This window comes from Panthera leo, chromosome C2 (assembly GCF_018350215.1).
Source record: "Panthera leo isolate Ple1 chromosome C2, P.leo_Ple1_pat1.1, whole genome shotgun sequence".
NCBI classification, from domain to species: Eukaryota; Metazoa; Chordata; class Mammalia; order Carnivora; family Felidae; genus Panthera; species Panthera leo.
In genome coordinates this window covers 68,868,710-68,888,285 of record NC_056687.1, presented here as the reverse complement: position 1 = coordinate 68,888,285, position 19,576 = coordinate 68,868,710, and the positions used below count along the sequence as shown (strand labels likewise).

General features: G+C 50.0%; 1 protein-coding gene across 7 annotated transcripts in view; it reads left to right on the top strand.

Annotated features, from left to right (window-relative positions):
* Window positions 1-19,576, top strand: part of MYLK (myosin light chain kinase) — a 278,996-nt gene that overhangs the window by 198,363 nt on the left and 61,057 nt on the right. For 5 of the 7 annotated variants that reach the window (XM_042903128.1, XM_042903127.1, XM_042903126.1 and 2 more), the window contains 2 exons: window positions 3,088-3,204; window positions 13,344-13,430. In XM_042903128.1, the coding sequence (XP_042759062.1) occupies window positions 3,088-3,204; window positions 13,344-13,430 (204 nt within the window). Of the gene's footprint in view, window positions 1-3,087; window positions 3,205-3,555; window positions 3,667-13,343; window positions 13,431-13,466; window positions 13,660-19,576 lie in introns of those variants that run through there. The other 2 variants (XM_042903130.1, XM_042903131.1) reach the window with 2 other exon arrangements.

The following is a 19,576-nucleotide window of genomic DNA, read 5'->3' as shown; positions in this document are numbered from 1 at the left end:
CCTACACTCCTCCCGAGAAGTGTTTTCATCTTTATGCCCTGTTTCCTGTCCCCAGGCCAGGCTTCTTTCCCTGGCAAACATGTCTCCTAGCCTAATACGAGAATTTATTTTTGTTGCCGTTGTCAACCGATGGTTCGTTTTTAATCACCTTTAATGTGAGATCTTGAAAAGGCTTTTTTAAAAACCTATGTGAATTCATCGTACAAAACACTAGGATTTATGCATCCTAGTGCATAAATGCAATATGCAAGGCAATATTGTTATATGCATAATCCATTTGAAGAACTCTGACGTAGGAATTTTTTCCTTTCAGAAACTATCTTACCTTTTTCAATGGTAGGTTATATTTGACTAAATGTTCGTGACTTTCTCTTGCATAGATCCTCCCAGATCACCGGCTACAGAAATGTGCCTTGGTCATCTCAGATGGCAATTTTTTTTTTCTTTTTTATTGTGACTGCATTCCAGGCTCAGGAAAAAGATTCGTAATAGACACAGTCACTGCCCTCCAAGAATTAGTGTGGGAGACAGACATGTGTTTCAGCAACAGCCTTGGAAGACATGCTCTGATAAAGAGAAACTCGGGGCACAGAAGAGGTCTGTCTGTGGCTGGGGATGCTTATGGGTGATAGGGAAGGCGCTGTCCTCGAGGAGGTGATCTGGAGCTGAGTTGCACTGTCCAGACGTTCTAGGGGACCAGGGTGGGGAGGCACTGCCCACTGAGGGTATCCTCAGAGCACAGCCTCTAGGGCTTTGGGCCACCCCCTCTCACCCTGCACCCCCTCACCCCGGCCTCCCCTCTTGCCACACACTTGGAGCAAGATGGGAGACCTCAGACTCCATGGCCATGAGGGGCTCTCCCAGGGACAGTTCTAGCTGAGCCATTTATTGGATCTTTGGTTCTGTGGTGACTGCTACCATCCCCCTCACCTCCCTCAAAATTCCCCACCAGGCTGAGGCTTCTCGGAAAAAAAACTCTGGGAAACGGTTTTTCTTCTGGAGGTCAGGAATAAGCTGTCCCACAGGAAATACCAGATTCTTCAATCTGGGCTAGCCGGGCCTCCAAGCCTGCCTGGGGGCCCTCCCCCAGCCCACGCAAGCACAAGCACATGGCCAGGGGTCCAGGCTTTGGGAGGCTTGATGAGCTGCCTGCTCTGCTACTTTCCCTGGTGAGGGGGTGAGGGCTGTGGTCTAACGGCCCCGACTTCTCCTGGTGGTCTCACCATTGTCTTTGCAGTTTGTGCCATTTGGGCTTAAGGCTGAAAGCAGTGAGGGGACTGAAGCTGAAGCACAGTCAGGGATCCAAGCAGGATATGTACTGGGAGTGGGGTGTCTGCTCCCAGAGCCTTAGCCTCAGACTGAAGGGAAGTGACAAAAGGGGGTGTGTTTCCTCTAAGCCTCAAATCAGGATGCCAGAGGTCATCTTAGCAGCCCCCTGCCCTCTCGGATGAGTGGAAGGTCCTCTCTAGAGAGGACAGTCACCCTCAATCCCAGATTCCTGTGCCTCACGGTGTCACTCTCATGAGAGTGAGTCCAACCCTTTCTGTTGCAGTTTCTGCAAATTCTGTCTCCTAACTACAGTGAGAAGAGATCCTGATCCCTTGCCCTCCCCTGTGGGAGAATGTAGGGAGGCCTTTCCTGAGAGGTAAGGTCTATATGAATAGGAGGGAGGTGGTCCAGAGGACTAAGGTTTCCTTGTTCAGACATAAGCCAGGTGCCAAGAAGCAAAGAGAACTGCTAAATGCCTCTGCCTTCCTTCCTAGCCTTAGTGAGGTTCTCTGAATACCCTTGTATTCATTGCTCTCAAGTCTGTGCCTCTACCTAATGGGGGTGAGGGTACTTTTTGAGATCAAAGACCCTTTGGGAGCAGTGCCTGTTGACCTCCCTTCTGGCCATGTTGCCCCGCATATACGCCTGGGATGCACACAGTTCTGTCCACGTAGGGCTGGTGGCTTATACTGAGCAATTGGCAGGGGGAGTGGAGTAGCTGGAGCCAGTGGCTCCAGGCAGCAGGATGCACGTGGCCCTGGCTCTGTCCTCCTCTTTTTTGTAATGACTGCCGCCCTGACAACAGGGCAGCTTTGGGCAGGACGCCATGCTGTTGACTTGTTTGTGTGTCTGAAGGCAGGAACTACAGTGCCACTGCCCTCCTGCCTGGCCCAGCAGTCCCAGCCCTCAGCTGACCTCTCCCCACATCCTGAGGGAAATCCCCCAAGGGGGGAACTCCAGGGAAGTAGCCAGCTCTGGGGTGAGAGAGCTAGGGTGGGCAGGGACCAGACCCCCGATTCCTGTGTGTGCCCAGCGTGGCTTCTCCTTTCCCTAACCAGGCCAGAAGAGGTTGCTGGGGTGGAGAGACTCTACCCCTCTCGGAGGTCACCAAAAGACCTTGCACTGAAGGGAGATGCCCCAAAGTGCCCCTCTCCCAGCCCAGTGCCCCTCGTTGGCCGTGCTTCTCAGCTCAGATACTATTCCTGAGAAGCTAGCTCCAGGGTCCCAGGCTATAGTTCCCTCCTTCTCCCAGCAGACCTTCCCACAGGTCAGTGTTCCTGCTCAACAGGGACCCCTGCCTCTCTCACCCACCTCTTTGTTCAGGACTCCCTTTTCTAAGATTCCCAGGATAAATAATTGCTATATGCTGGGCGGAGCCTCCTCACCTGCCACTGTTCCTAACATGGGTCTATAAACCTGTGCCTGGCTACTACTTATCTCTCTTGGTGACATGCCAGGGTGCAGGTCCAGGGTCCCTCTGCTCCTTCTATTGTATTGGATGCTCTCCAAAAGCTGATATTATTTTGCTCTCTTCTTCTGTGCCTTTCCATTATGTCCCTATAAGAGAGCTTGCTGGAATTTGGGAAGAGAGTACCAGGAGGAAATATACTTAGGGATCAGTTATTTTGGACCTGGCTTATCAGAAAAAACTACCCTGACCCTTGGTAGGGAGAGAGGGTTGGTTCCCACAGGACGTCTGACTTCTGGGCTCCCAGTGGCTATCCATGTGAATAACATTCACCTGCCATGTCCCAGGTCCCAGGGCAGGTATTGGGCTTATACTGGGTCCACTCAATGGTTCTTCCTCTTCCTTCCTAGGCTCACTGTGCTCTGTCTCCATCGAGAAGGCATTGCCCGAAGACAGAGGCGTATACAAGTGCATAGCCAAGAATGGCGCCGGCCAGGCTGAGTGCTCCTGCCAAGTCACCGTGGATGGTAGGTCGTGCCCACCCATCACTGCCACACAAAGTAGTCCCCCTTCTCAGCCCTTCCCTGGCCAACCATACCTAAACAGAACTGCATCCAAGACTGCCATCCCTACCTGAGGCATTTGTTTTGTGGGTATCAAGCCATCTTTTGCACAAAATGAGCCAGAAAGGAAAATGGCAGCTCTACTTGATGGCCCTATGTGACCTTGCAGCCCTGCCCCTGGCTGAGAGGAGGGGCCGCTCACCTTATTGTCCCCGCCCTGTCCCCAGTCCTGACCCCCAGATGCAGAAGCTTGCTGAGCGGGGAAACCAGGCACTGGGCTGGAGGAGAAAAGACACACCCACAGGAAAATGACTACATAGTATTTTACAAGCTGCAGCAGACAAGTGTCAGTGCTGGCAGGTCAGACCCGTGGTGAGGTGAGGACGGAGTAGAGCGGGGTCCATGTGGGGATACTTCCCTGAGGAGGTGAGTTGGGGCTGCATCTTTGGGTAGAGGGGAGAAGCCCTCTGCAAGAAGAGAAAGTAATTGTAATACAGCAGAGGGAGAGGAAGAAACGTGGGGGCAGAGGGCTGCCTGGTCTGAGTGGAGTTTCATTTTTTTTTTAATGTTTATTTATTTTTGAAAAAGAGAGAGAGAGAGAGCACAAGCGGGGAGGGGCAGAGAGAGAGGGACACACAGAATCCGAAACAGGCTCCAGGTTCAGGCCGTCAGCACAGAGCCCGACATGGGGCTGGAACCCATGAACCGTGAGATCATGACCTGAGCCAAAGTCGGACGCTTAACCTCCTGAGCCACTCCGCTCCCTCTGAGTGGAGTTTCTGAGTGAGGAAAGGGGGAGGCCAGGCTGTGAGGGGTTGAGATTTATCCTAAAGAAGTGCAGGCTGTGTGTTTGTGACTCTTCTTTCTCTCTTCTTTGTGAAGTTTAGAATTAGAGCCTTAGAAGTAGAACAGACCTTGGGATGGTCTAGGCAACCACCCTCATTTTGAAGAGTAGAAAACCAAGGCCATTGAGAAGGAACATGTCCTACATGAGGTTTCCTGGTCTGTTGAGGGCCAAGCTAGAGCCAGAATGCTGTAGTGGGATTCACAATCCAGAGTGCTTTCTTCTTTTTTGATACTTGCCTGGAACTGTCTGAAAAGGTTGTGTGGGGGAAATAATTTCTTGCTCTTGAAATGCCTGGTTAGTAACTCTTAGTGACACGTGAAAAACTGGTGTCCAAATAAGGCAACTCAAAGACAACTTTGTTGCTCTTCTGACTCCTGAATATGATCACTTGGGGTATAAAGTCCTGACCTGTTTCCCTGCCATTCCACAAGATGTAGAACCTTTGTCCCCATTCTCGGCTTTATAATCTGATTTCTTGATCATAAACACTGAGATCCGTGATATATTAGGAATGGAAGAAAAGAAAGTCTTGTCTTTTGTTTTTTGTTTTTTTTTTTAAGAAAAAGAATGTTGAGGTGGCTCAGTCAGTCAGGCGTCTGACTTTAGCTCAGGTATGATCTCACAGTTGTGGGTTCGAGCCCCACTTCAGGCTCTGTGCTGACGGCTCAGAGCCTGGAGCCTGCTTTGGACTCTGTCTCCCTCTCTCTCTGCCCCTCCCCTGCTCATGTCTCTGTCTCTCTCTCTCTTTCTCTTAAAAGTAAATAAACATTTAAAAAAAGTTTTTTTTTTAACTTTAACAAAAATAATAAAAGAAAAAAGAGCGCTGAAAAGAAAAGTTAAAAAACATATACACACAATGGCAAAACAGCTTAAATTGTCAATAGCCGGCAGTAAAGCTGAAATGGAAGACTATTGTGTGTGTGTCTCCCCGGAGGAGTTCTGTGAATGTATCTGTCACTGGGGCTCTGGGTCCAAGGAGTGGATTTGATGGGTCAGTTCAGAGCCATGGGCTTGAAACCCATGTTTTGAGGCTCTGGGTAGAGGCTGCTGCCGCCAGGTACTCTGTGGTGTGTGACCTGGGCTGTCACCTGCCCAGGTCACGTTTCCTGCTGCTTTCCCTACAGGTGCTGCAGTTTACAGAAAAAAAAAAAAAAAGTGTTTCTGGGAACTTGCCTCCAAACAGCCCACACTTGAGAAGCATGCTAGACCCAACCAATCTAGAAGGAAGCCCCGCCTGCTAATAGCTGCTTTGGGGATCCCTGGATTCTTTGGGTCCTATTTACAGGGCTAGCTGAAGGTGGGACAGCAATTCATTCTCCTTATCTGTGAAATGTCAGCACCTTTTTGAGAAACAGCAAATGTTTTATTTTGAAAACCAAACTTAGTTTTCAAAATAAAAATTTCTTTTTCCCTATAGAATACATTTGTTTTTTTTTTTTTTGTTTTGTTTTGTTTTTAAGGTTTGGGGAATTCATTCAGCAACATATGGGACTTTTTTACCCATAAGTTGGCTTCCTTCTACTAGATTACCTTGTACTCTCTGCTAATCTTTTTTTTTTTTTTTTTTTTTTTTTTTTTTTTAGTGTTTCATTCTTGGGAGAGAGAGAGAAAGAGAATGAGCAGGGAGGGGCAGAGTGAGAGAGGGACACAGAATCCGAAGCAGGCTCCAGGCTCTGAGTTGTCAGGCGCCACAGAGCCCGATGTGGGGCTCGAACTCACAAGCTATGAGATCATGACCTGAGCCGAAGGAGGCATAACCGAAGGAGCCACCCAGGATCCCCACTCTCTACTAATCTTGATCACCATTACTTATCTCTAGTTTGGCCTTGGGGCTGCTGACTGAGATCTGGGTCTTAGGAGAAGAGCTAGCAAAGAGGTCAAAGGGAGACCAGCTGAGATAACAGGACTGACTCTCAGTTAATTGGTTTTGTTTTTCAAAGAGAAAAAGGGCAGCCCCTTCACACCCACTCTTTTCCCTGTTGCTAGACTTGGAGATATATTAGTGTCCTGCAAGTGGGTGGCCTTCCTGCCACATGGAGTTTTATTTCTCAGTCATGAGCCACCTCTTCACAAAGAACTGCAGTTTCCCTAACTGCTCCCCTGCCACCTTGCCTCACCGTTTCCCCTCCTGTGCTCCCCTCAGCCCAGCTGCTTTCCTGTCCTCCTTCCATCCCCTGGTGCTCCCGGCTCTCCCCAAGGCAGTGGTACCTAACTGAAAGATCCCAGGGAGTCCGTGGACTCTTTGAAATTATAGGCAGAATTTTGTGTGCTTTTAAATCAGAGCATTTTTCTGAAGAGAGCCCCCATAGTTTTTAATCAAACTTGCCCTAAGAAGGGACTGTTACTGAATTTGCAAGTTCGTTCATCGCGTGGGGTCTCCTGATTTCTCTCTCCATCTGCAGCTGCCTGCTTAACCTCCCGATAGGACTGTGTCCCTCCTTCCCAAGGGGCAGTGAGATTCCTCTCCACTATAGCTCATGCTGACATGAGCTGGCCCTACCCCCTGACAGTCACTAGCTATCAGTCACACAGCCTGTGCCAAATACCATGAAGACCATATCTGTGGCCAATATAATGATATATTTCAGGATCTCATGAAAATGACTTTGGCTCATTGGCCACTCTGTATTAGCCACATTCCTGTTTTTTCCCACTTAGAGTAAAGACAAAGGGAGGTAGCTTTTATAACTGAGCACATCTGGCCATTATCATCATGCTGTGTGTCTTTTCCCTAAGAAAAAGGGTGCTCTCGTGCACTTTCTTGATCTGGTCACACCCCTGTTCCTTCCAAGTGCAGCAGAAGGGCCAGTGTCAACCTTGTACCCCAGAAAGCACCTGAAGCCTGAACTCTTCCAGGGGGACAAAGCTGACCTTCAAGGTTTGCTCTGGCTAGAGGCTCTTGTGCATTTTTAGCTCATACAACAGTTGGGCAGGGTATCTCTCGGTGGGAAAACAGAGGCTCGGCGAGGGTCAGCATCCTCCCCAGGTCATGCAGACAGTACACAGGAGATGCAGACTCTCTGGATGTCTCTGATCCCAAAGCTCTTGCCCTTGGAGCCACCCTGCGCAGGGAGTTAGAACAGGATTTACCCTGACAGGGCTCACACCTGGGTGTGTCAGTTCTACAGCCTACCCTTTCCATGACTTGGTATGGCGTCTCTGTCTAGTGAATAGCATGGCAGTATCCACTGTCCGAGAGATCCAGGGCTGCCTTAGTAACAGCCCTTCCTACCGGGGAGTCCTCTGCTCACCTGGCCTGAGTGACCCATTCCCTCTCACTCCAGGTGAGAGGTAGGGAAACAAAACCCTTTGTAGGCCCAAATCCCAAGACAGGGCAGCTTAGGCCACCCTCCCCCAGCCACCCTGGCCACAGCTACCAGTGAGATCAAGGGCTTCATGGCCATGGAGGGTCGTACATTTGTGTGGTAAGAGGTGATGTTCCAGCGGGCATCCTGTGGTCATTCATCCCACTCTGTGCCAGGCACTGCTCTTGGGGCTGGGTTAAAAGCAGTGAACAAAACAGAAGGTCCTGTTATCGGGAACTTTACATTCTTGTGAGGGGGAAACAGTAACATAGATGAACAGAATATTGGCAAATGATACGGTTCCACGTGAAACAAGTAGTGTAATCTCAGGCAATACCAGGTGCTACGAAGGAAGCAAAGTAGGGTGTGGGGAAGATGTTACTTTTAGAGAAGGTGGCTGTGAGGCCTCTATGAGGAAGTGACATTGGAACAGAGGCCTGAAGGAAGTGTGAAGGAATCTCGAAGTAAGAAGGAAGAGGTACTGGTGAGAGCAAAGCCCGAGCAGAAGCTATACCTGAGGCATTCCCGGGAGTAGGAAGGCCAGGGTGGCTGAGCTGTGAGCCAGGACAGAGTGGTGGGAAACGAGGTGAGGAGTACCAGCAGCCAGATCTGTCTGAGTGTGGTGGGCCAGCTCTAGATATGGTGAAGGGTCACTCAGGTGATCCTGGTGACCAGAGTCACCCAATCCCTGTGTGGATGAGAGGGAGAGCAGGGAGACCTCCTGTGATGGCCCAGGCAGAAGGTGATGTCAGCTTAGGCTCCACAGAAGAGGTAAGAGGTGATGAGATTCATAATCTATTCTCACAGTAGAGCTGATAGGATTTGCTGATGCATTAGAAATGGAGAGAGAGAGGGGCACTTGGGTGGCTCAGTTAGTTAAGCGTCTGACTTCAGCTCAGGTCATGATCTCAGGGTTGTGGGTTCAGGTCCTGTGTCGGACTCTGTGCTGACAGCTTCAGATTCTGTGTCTCCTTCTCTCTCTGCCCCTCCCTCCCCGACTCATGCTCTGTCACTCTCTCTCTCTCTCTCTCTCTCTCAAAAATAAACAAACATTAAAAAAAAGAAGAAGAAGAAGAGATGGAGAGAAGGGGAAGTCAAAGTGACTTAGTTTTCATGGGGGAGCATGGATCAATGGTGGCATCACCTTCTGAGATAGGCATGTAAGGGGCAGGGGCCAATCAAGTGCCTGTGAAGTGTCAGATGTCCGTTAGACGTCCAGGTGGGCATGTCACATAGGCAGGCATTTAGATGAATCTGGAGTTGAGTAAGGAGGTCAGGGTTGGAGGCAGGGTATGGGGAGCTGTCCACATAAGAGGCCATTGAATGTTCTGGGACTGAATGAGGTCCCTAAGGTGGATGTGGATGGAGTAGGGAGGAGGAGGAGTAGGGCAGGACAGAGGTCTGGGAAGGAGACCAAGAGGGAATGGCCACAGTGGGACAGGAAGAAATCCAGGGGAGAGGGGTGCCCCAGAAGCCAAATGACAGCCATTTGAATAAGGAAGGAATGATGACATCAGTGTGTCAGATGCTGCCGCTGAGAACAGGATGAGCCTGAGACCATCAGCTTTAGCAATTCAAAGGGGTTTTGTGGCTGTGACAAGGGGGTTTAGTGGAGCGATAGTAAAAAAGCCCAAACTGAGGCATATAGAGACTGAGGGGCCTGCTGAAGTCCATGAAGCTAATAACTAACTGGGTGGGAATTTAAACACAAGCCTTGGCTCCTAACTACCATGCTTAACTGCCCCCATGGCCATCAGGAACCTCTGACTGTGCCTGAGCTGATAGCCATGCACTCTTCTTCCTGCCACATTCACAAGTCTGCTCCCACTTTCACGTTTGTCCGTCATGTCACCACAGGCAGCCAACATGCATTCAATTGAACTGAATAAAACTGCTTCCCCAGTAGGCCAAAGACAGTTGAATATTGGCAAATGATACGGTTCCACGTGAAACAAGTAGACAAAGCACTTAGCATCGTGCCAGGCATGGGCTAAGTAACCCAGTGAATGCCCACTGTTACTTTACATCTCATTTACTCTGTTGGGGTGTTACTCCTGTTTTCCTGGTGAAGGTCAGCTCAAAAAAGTTCAGGGAACTTGCCCAAGGACTCATAGGCCCCAAAGAGTAGAGCCAGCAAGGAGCTCTTTTCCTGACTAGAGCACCCGGTCTTCTGATGGAGCCAGCTTGCTGCTTGCCCTCGGGCAGAGAGAGGCCACCCCCTCTGCCCCCTGGTGGAGCTCCTGGACGCTTGACCCTCTCCCACCCCCAGAAGCCTCCCAAGACCTCACTCCCCCTGCCTTAAGCTTGTAATTCAGGGAACCAACCTCCTGGGGAAGACAGAAGCAAAAATGCTGCCCTGAAGGGTCAGGTCCAGAGCTAGCCCAGGAGTGGATGGGGGTGAGGTATTGTCCATATAAGGACACATTTTCCTCCCTATGTAGAGGCCCCCCACCTCCCTATATTTCCATCTTCCCATCCTTCTTTTGGGGCACAACCTGGCCAGCAATGGACTCCAGCCCTGGGGCCGAGATCTAGAAATGGAGTTCAATTTCATCACAAACTGATTAAAATAGAAAATACAAGCTGCTCTTAGTCTTGTATTACTATTATTTTTATCCCCTGGGCATCCATGTGAACACAGAGCTGGTTCTGATTAAGCACGTGGTCCTTCCAGCCCACCCCTTGCTGCAGCCCTCACAGAGGGCCGGTGGCTACTGGCGCAGGCACAGCCCCCATGGGGCAGGAGGACTGAGGGAAGTGGGGGCTCAGTCCCACCCCTGGGGGGGCTCCAAGTCTGGAGGTGTGCCTGGTTTGAAAGGGAAACTTGAGCCCCTTTCCTCATGGTCAGATGGAAAGATAAAGTACACAGAACTTCTAAAAACAAAGCTCAAAGCACATGACAGGGTAGTGCACTCACACGTCAGTGTAAAAGCCAGCACCCAAAAGCTGAATACAGATGCGGAGGCGGGAAACATGCGGGTGGGGGCTGGTCAGGCAGGGCTTTTGAAAGTGGAGAATTTTAAAGCAGACTGGGAGGGAGCTGAGGAAATGTGGTGAGCAGGAGGAATGAATTAATAGGTACATGACCATTTTTCTCCTTTCCCGAGCACTACTGAATACATTCTCTCCTTTGAGCATCTTAACACTACGGTAGAAGGAATAAGTGTACTTTCCTTTGCACGGGTGTGGAAATAGAGACCCAGGGCAGTTGACATGATTTGCTCATGATCCCAAGATTGCTAATGACAAAGCCAAAACTGGTACCCTCCTCCCTGGTCTCTACTCTAATGCCGCTTAGAAGCAAAGGCCCATGCGACCCCACGAGGAGAGAAGGAATCTCCGTCCTTGTTTCCCTTCCTTAGGAACCCAGGAAGACCAGCCTCTCATCCCTGGCTTGCTTATGGCTCAAGTTACACACCAGTTAAAAAAAAACAAAAAACAAAAAAACAAAGCAACCCCGATCCTTCTTCACCTTTCTCCTGTGATGTCCCCAGAACTCACCAGAAGAAAGATGGGCAAAGAGAGTATTCAAGCCAAGAAGCACAGAGCTCTGTACACTCTTGGCTGTCTCTTCTTCTTCTTTAAAAAAGGGGAAAACAAACACACTTTGGAGTGTACCTTCCTGTAAATTGTCATTGGTGCCTATCAGGTCTTGAAGGAAGGGAAGAAAGAAACATAGACTGCTATACCCTGGTTTATGGCACCCTAGTCCCCAGACATCAAGAGATACAACGATAGGTGTTCCTGTCTCTCAGAATAGTCCCTGAGACCCTCCATGTACTGCATGCCCACCTTTAGACACACAGGCACGTACACACATGTGCATACAAATACACACACACACACACACGGCCTGTGTCACACACAGACTGGGAGTGACATATGAAAGTCATCTGTGGAGCTTCTGGATAATATGGACACCCAGGCCCTAACCAGACCAATTAAACCAGGATCTACAGGGTGAGACACCTATTGTACAGCTGCTTCTAATGGGCAGCCAATGCTGAGAACCACACAAGTTGACAAATATTGAGGATTTTTCTGTAGCTGAGAATGACCATTAGGCCAGGGGAAAATACCCAGTGTGAGGAAGTGAAATCATCCCCTCCCCACAGGACTTTCTGCTTCTCCATCTGTATCCACATGGAACCTGGTGTGTGGGTGGCCACTGAGGAGACAGGACACAGGCAGTGTCAGCGACGGAAGGCACGGACCCCTGACTCACCATGTAGGATTCTGTTTGCTCTTATAGAATGTGGCAGAAGGAGAATAGTGGAGGCAGGGTAGGGCTTCCAGCTTGGTTCCCTCAGCACTGTTCCCTGCCATATACTGCTAGGAAACTCTTCATGAGGCCTACGCTCAACCATTCCTGTAGTTACATGTGTACAGCTTTGGCTGATTTCAGTAGGGAGTTGCCCCCATAGCCCCAGAGGCCTTGTGCCTCGGAGCTGCCGGTGAGCTTAGACGATGCCCACACCGGGCCTCCTGTCCTGAAATACCCAGCTAGAACTGAGAGTGGGCAGGCTTTAGGTTAGGAAGCTTGACTCTTTGTGGGAGGATTTATATGGGCCAATCCACCTTCTGAAGCAGAAATGAGACCCAAATGTCATCTAGAAGGAGCAGTGCATCCAGATGGGAGCATCAGGAGACTGTGTGCTAGGGAAGTGTTCATCCCTAGGCCCTAGTTCTGTGCAACCTGTGTCCACCACACAAAGCCCCAGGAACCAGTCTGGGAGAGGGCATGTGTTAGCAGCTAGGACTGCCCCATCTAGGAGGCAAGACAGCAAGATGGCCCTTCCTCCCTAGCCAAGCCACAGGAATGTGGTTCAAGCTTCAGCTGGAAAGTCCCACCCCCTCCTTCCTCCCTTTGAGTTTCCTGTCTTCAGGAGCCGGAAAATGAATGGCAGGAAGGGACTCTGACAGGGAGGCTCCCTCTCAGCACATCCCTGAGGAGAATTCCTTGTGGGGAAAATGCTGGAACACAGTGATAGCTGGTTAACCAGCTCCTTCTTATCCGAGTTCCTGGGTGGTTTCCCCAAAGCTTCCTGAAGTCTAGTCTCCTTGGGGCCCAGTAAGGCCCTTTCTGACCACCCAGCCCAGTGTGATGTTACTCTTCTGCCCCAACAAGGGAGAGAGTGTGGTGATGTCCACACTCGACGTTAAAATGGAATAGGGAACGTGGAAGAGAGGACCAAGGCATTGTGCACTCATCCACCTGCCATTTCAGGTCCACCCAGAAGGCTCGGTTTCATTGGACCCACTTTGAGGAGGAGTGCACAGCCTCCCATAATGGGTCCAAGGCTCAGTCCAGAGGGGGTGAGGCATGCCGGCTACCTGCTCAGAGGCCTTCATCTGGTCTTAAAGTCTGTCAGTGACCAACTGTAGAAAGAAGTCTGGGAAATCAGAAGGTGCAGGCCCCTTCCAGACCATGAGCTGAGGCATGGACCCTGTCCCCTCTTTCTTCTGTCGGAGAGACCTCTCCATACAGAGCAGGCTTTTGGAAATACAGAGCAGTTAGCGCTAGCGAGTAAAGACCCAGTGAAGGGAAAAGATGGGAGAGAAGTGAGCACAGGGGTGCCGCCGCTCCTCCAACCCTGCCAGTGATGTGATTCCTGGCAGCCCGTGCCTACCATGCAGGGGAATGCATAATAGCTCCCAGCATAGCCTGTCCATCCATCTTGCCTGGGTGACTGCTCTCTCCACCTGATTTATAAGGCGCAGTGGAGTGCGCACACGCTCCTTCTTTGGTGCTCCGGTGGAGGAAGGTGCCCGAGGCAGGCGCCGTCTGCTCGGCAGACACGGAGGGCCCCCAGAGTGGAAAGAGGAGACGGGGCGGGGGGGGGGGGAGTGCTGTAATTTTGGTTGGGGTGGGATTTTTATTAAGACACCTCCTCTGTTCATTTCCTTGGGCAGCAGCCAACTAATGTCCGTCATTACCTGTTCTGTTCCAGATGCTCCTGCCAGGGAGAATGCCAAGGCCCCGGAGATGAAAGCCCGGAGGCCCAAGAGCTCTCTTCCCCCAGTGCTAGGAACAGAGAGTAAGTACTTGCTCAGCTTTCCTAGGCAACCCCAGGACTGAGCCCCAGCTTCCTTGCCTGCACCCCAGCGAACCCCGTGAAGCCTTGGTGACTGGGCCAGTGGCCGTTTGGCACTGCCCACCTCTCCCAGCCTCTGCACAGCCTTAGTGGTGCATACCCACGTCCACTCGCCACCTCACTCAGGCCCTCTGTGCTTCTCACCAAGACTCCTCCTCCTGATCTCTCCCAGGTGAGTCCTGCTGGGCAGAAGCTTTCCAAACCGTGGCTCTGCTCTCATCACTCCTGGTTGCGGTGCCCGGTGGTCCCCAGAGCCTACCAGTCCCATTCAAGTGGGCCTCACAGACATTGCACTTGTGCACACTTGTCCTGACGTGTGGTCTGGCCTTTCTTTCCGAGTCTGCCCCAACTCCTGTATCCTTACTTTATGCTCAGGCCAGGCCGAGCTCCTCCATGTGCGATGGAAGTGCCCGTGCCGCTTCCATCATGCCTCTGCTCTGGGAGCACCTCTCTCCGTGAGACACCTCTTTCATGGGACAGACTCGCACTGAAAAGCCACGTCATCCCTGAGTTTGTCCTTGCCCCAGCTGCAAGTAACCCTTCCTTCCTGTGTGCTCCTGGAGCACTCAGCACCTCCCTGCTGCCACTGTCTTCTGCCCAGTGTCTGGTGATGTGTCTGTGGCTCACCCCTCCTCCACTGTGAGTCCCCTGAGGGCTGCCCCTGGGGCTTCCGGGATGCCGGGCCTTGCTCATAGAGGGACCCGGACTTGCTCGTAGAGGGAGGTGCAAGAGTTGCAGCTGTGGTATAAATAACTGTGCAGGGAAGGACTTGTGTGACTCTACAAAGTGTCTCCCTCTCCCTGGTCTCACCTTCCCCCAGGGCCCACTGATGTATCAGGCACAACACCCCACAAAAATATCTCAATATCTTATAGAATTAGAAAAAAATAAACTTTTGGGTCAAAGAAAATGTTTTAATTCACAATATTAATATATTCATCTTTATACCAGTGCAGTTGTAAAATATAAGTTATGTGTGCATATACATATATATTTTAAAATTTTTATTTGTGTATTTTTAAGTTTATTTATTTTGAGAGAGAGAGAGAGGAGGAGGAGGAGGAGGGGCAAAGAGAGAGGGATAGAGAATCCTAAGCAGGCTCTGCACTGACAGCACGGAGCCCAGTGCAGGGCTTAAACTCGCAAACCGTGAGATCATGACCTGAGCCGAAATCCAGTCGGCGCTTAACTGACTGAGCCACCCGGGTGCCCCTTATTCTCCTCTTTTCAAAGCTGCATATTTACCCTCCTAATGATGAGCTTGGGTTCCTTGTGCATACTCCAGCCAGCTTCCAGGGGGATGCTCAGCCTTCAGTATGTTGGGGCAGCCAAATTGGAATTATAATGTCTAGTGGATATTTAACCAAAGTGGGGAGCTCAGAGTATCAGGAGTAGACCTTTAATAAGTTGCTGGAAATGCGTATATAACTGTAAGAAAAACCCAGTAAAAATGGGTTGGTGATTTTATTTTCCAAGACGATCACTTGGACCCATGCTCTGTTAGTTACGGCAAAATGGGAGCTTTGAAGAGCACCAGGTGGTTGTGACTTAGGGACCGATGCAGTCATTTGCCTCTCCTGAGGGCAGAGGCAGGAGTGCATGGACTTTGAGCCAGGCCATCAGCAGCCTGCTGCCCTCAGCTCTGGCACATCCATTACAGGCAGATCCTGGGGGCAGTGAGGTGGGGTCCAGGGGAAGGTTGTGAAGGAGAAAACAAGCTGGGGACAGTGAGCAGCCCCGGGAGCTGGGCCTTTGTGCTGGGGGAGAGAGGGCTGTGGGGCACACCGAACAAGTTGTCATCATCTGACTTGGGGTGGTGGCTCTCAACCCCTGCTGCATATTAGACACACCTGTGGAGCTTTTAAAACCTCTGCTGCTGGGGCAACCCAGCCTAGTTAGATCAGAATCACCAGAGGTAGGATCCAGGCTTCAGTACTTGTTCAAGCCTCTAAGCTATTCCAGGGTGTGGTAGGTCAGCCTGGAAGCCTAGAAGCACCCTGTGCCCATACTGTTGGTCTTCAGGAACAGAGGGGGCCTCCCTTACTGCCTCTGTTCAGTGTGGCACTGCCTTAGGAGCCCTCATGCCCAGGTCCTCAGAGTATCTCTGGCACCAGCCCACAATCTCTACTCTTTAAGGAAGGAGCAAGATGCTGGAAGCAGAGCTGGAAGCCAAGGTTCTTACCCCTACACAGTGAGTGGGGAGTGGGGCTCAGTCAGTGGCACTGCTTAGGGAGAGGGGCGGGCTGGCAGAAAGTGCTGGTCTCCCTTTCCATAGCAAACAAATACATCCATATCTAGATTAAGTCCAGAGGACGCTACTTGTCTGTGGAAGAGGAATTTTACTCTAGTCTTTGTCTTGTAGTTACAGACAGATGTCTTACCCCCCAAGGGGATGGAAATGTGTGTCTCCGTGTACAGTAATGACCACTTTGAATGGCCCATCCACCCAACCTCTCGTCACCCCAACACATCACCCGCTGGGCACTGAGGACATTAGCCGGGTGGTTCTGGTGGCCCCTCCACCTGCTTGCATACCTGTGTTCGTGTCCTTCAGAAACCTGTAGAGTTCTCTGGGTGCCTCCTGAACACCATGGGGCTTCCTTCCCAGAGGCTCCTAAGAAGACAGCTGCTCAGAGATAGGAAATGAAGGAGGTGTCTTTTAGGGCTGTACCCCCAATCCTTTTCTCACTTGTTGGGCTAATTTGTATTATTTATTAATTACATAAATTAAATATGCATGCATTCTTCTTTAAAACATTCTAAACAGTATAGAAATACACCAGGTGCAACATGAAAGCCCTCTTTCATCTACCCCCAGTTCCACTCACCTCCTCAAATATAGTCACAATTATTCTTTTTCTATGCACTTACATATACTTATGTAAATACAGCATGTAACCTGGACACCTCTGCAACTTGCCTTTTTCTCTTAGCATGGCCATCCCTGGTCCCAGACATCTCTGATCCCGTGAGAAAGCCCAATTGATTCTCTTGTCTCTGAGCTGTCTGGCTATAACATGTGTTCATTTTTTTCAAGGGCTGGGAAGTACCTAATCTAACCAGGAAGTCCATTTCTCCTGCCAGTAATCGAGGGAAGGCCAAGTGGTTTTCTTGCCAAACAGATCATAGCCAGATCCCTCCCTGGATGACCTCTTCCCACCCCCAGCTGTGTTGTTCAGTCCTGTGTGTGAGTTGTCAGGTATAAGAGTAGAGGGCACATGTCCACACAATGGCCTGAGGGCCCTTGGGAGTGCTGCTGGGGACCATGAGGGAAAAACCAGTTCCATCTGCCAAGCCAGGTAGCAGGGTGAGAGAAAACAGACAGAAGTACAAGCTAACCTGCTGACACTAACTCCTAAGTACAGGAATGAGGAGTGGTCGTTTGGGGTGACTTGGGACCAAGGAAACTCTGGGCCAGGTTATGAAGGAGAAAGGAGTGTGGTTTGAAGCGAAATGATGACATTGCTGGAGCACTGGAGGGAGGATCCCACTGGAAGGGATGCTGTGAGGCCCCCCACTCAGGTGCTCACTTAGTGTCTACTGAGCCCCCATGCAGCAGGCATCCTCTAAGGCGCTTAGTCACAGATCACTTCAGGCAGGTCTCATTCAACTGAGCTACAAGTAGTTCTCATCTTACAGATGGGCAAAACTGAGCCTCAGAGAGCTAGATCATCCTGCCCAGGGTCTGACAGCTGGTAAGATCTGGAACTGTGAGGACAACCCTGATCCATGTTCCTGCTGCAGCACTGTGCCTTGCCGGTCTCAGAGCTGTACTTCGTGCAGTCCACACAAGCCTGGGCAAGTGCTGCCCCCAGGCCACGGCAGGGCAGGAGTCTGCTGCCCTGAGAGCTGGGGGGACAAGGAGAGTGACAGCTGGGTCCTGAGACCTGTCACGGTGTTTGCTGCATGCCTCTCAAGAGGCATTTTTTAATAACTTTATTTTGATATAATTTCAAATTTATAGAAAAGTTGCAAGAATAGTATAAGGAACTCTTGTATGTACCCATTACTGAGATCCACCAATTATTTACATTTTTTCCCAGTGTCCTCGCATTCTCTATGTATGAATTCATATAGATATATTCACCATTTATCAGATATTCATACATATGTATGCACACTATGTATATATTCATATATATTCACCATGCATCATGTAGGTATATAGGTACCATTTATGAATAAATTAGAGACATCATGCCCTTGACCTCTAAATATGTCATTGTGTATCTCCTAAGAACATAACCACAATGCAGTTACTAAAATCAGGACAGTTAACATTGAACCAATACTACTATTTAATGCAGGGTCTGCATTCAGTTTTTGTCAATTGTCCTGATATCCTTTAATGGTCCTTTCCCCCCCTCGATGGGAATTTACTGTCAGCACTCTTGGAACACTTCATCCACTCCTCCAGTTCAGAATGGTCATCCCCTACCTTTGGAGAAAGAGCAAGAAAGAAGTGCACAGGCCCAGGGTGAAGCACCCAAGACTCCGCCTGATTTGAGTAGGCACGGGGAGGCAGCGGCACCTTGTTGGATGTCCAGATGCGCATTTCTTGCGCCTGGCTCTGGGGCAGTGCTCCAGCACAAGACATAGCCAGAAAGCACTAGGCTGGAAAGCAAGGGACAAAAGTCTTGGTTCTGCCTCTCATTGAACATATGGCCTTGGTCAAAGCCGTTCGTCTCCAGACCTGTCAGATGGGGACTCCAACTGAGCCCAGAATTTTTCCATCTCTGATAGCAGTTCGTTCAATGGAATGCTTTTGTGTGTGTGTGTGTGTGTGTGTGTGTGTGTGTGTGTGTGTGTGTGTCTGACATTGTTCAGGTGAGGTCAGCTAACTCCCCCTTATATCATCCAATATGTGATGGGTTGACACTACAGCAAGTGTGGCTTAGGTTGCACAGCAGCAGAAACATCCTTATAAGAAGGAGGCTTTAAGCAGAAGGTCCAGTTCTAGGGGATTCCAGCTGGAGGGTATCTGAATGGAATTTTTTGTGAGGGAGGCATTGATGGGGTTTAAGAAATGGTTTTAGAAAATACAGATAAAGGGGCACCTGGGTGGCTCTGGGTCATGATCTCCTAGTTCGTGAGTTGGAGCCCCACATCGGGCTCTGTGCTGACAATGTGGAGCCTGCTTGAGATTTTCTATTTCCCACTGTCTCTCTGTCTCTCTGTCTCTCTTTCAAAAATAAATAAATAAACTTAAAACAAAATACAGATGAGGCGATGCCAGGGATTCCTCTTTGTCAGTCTGTAGAGCTGATGTTGTTTTGAAAACGGGTAAATGAGCAGAAGTCACTTTTATAACTTGAGGACAGGAACCAGGGCCTGTTTGTCTGAGAAATGTCAGTGTCCAGCCTATAATGAGCATGTGATTTTTCACATTGATTCATGAGTTCCCATGCTTTAAGGGTCCCTGCCTCTACTGCACTTGTGGGATTTGGGGACGATGCAGACAGAACACCCCTGTGTATTCCTTGCCTGGCGTTGGCCTGACATTGGTCACTTTGGCTTCAGTCACCACGATGGACCATTCCAGATTTTGCTTTTAGATGTCTTTGCCTTGGCCCTCCATATGGGTGTCTCTCTGAAACCAAAAGTCATATCATCTTGAAAGCATCTTTGGATGTCAAAAGTAGCATCCAGTTTTCCTGGAAGATTCCCTCAGGATCATATCTTTCTTTTAAATATTCTCTTGGAGGGGCGCCTGGGTGGCTCGGTCGGTTAAGCATCCAACTTCGGCTCAGGTCATGATCTCACGGTCCGTGAGTTCGAGCCCCGCGTCGGTCTCTGTGCTGACAGCTCAGAGCCTGGAGCCTGTTTCAGATTCTGTGTCTCCCTCTCTCTCTGCTCCTCCCCTGTTCATGCTCTGTCTCTCTCTGTCTCAAAAATAAATAAACGTTAAAAATAAATAAATAAATAAATAAATAAATAAATATTCTCTTGGAGTCATGGGGGATGTTAAGTCACCGTAGTATTCAAAGAGCTGGAAGGAATTGCTGGACAGGTGGAGGTTTGGCATCAATACTTACTTGACACTGGAAGATGTGGGACCCTGAAAGAGAAGCTGGGGTACTTCCATGAAT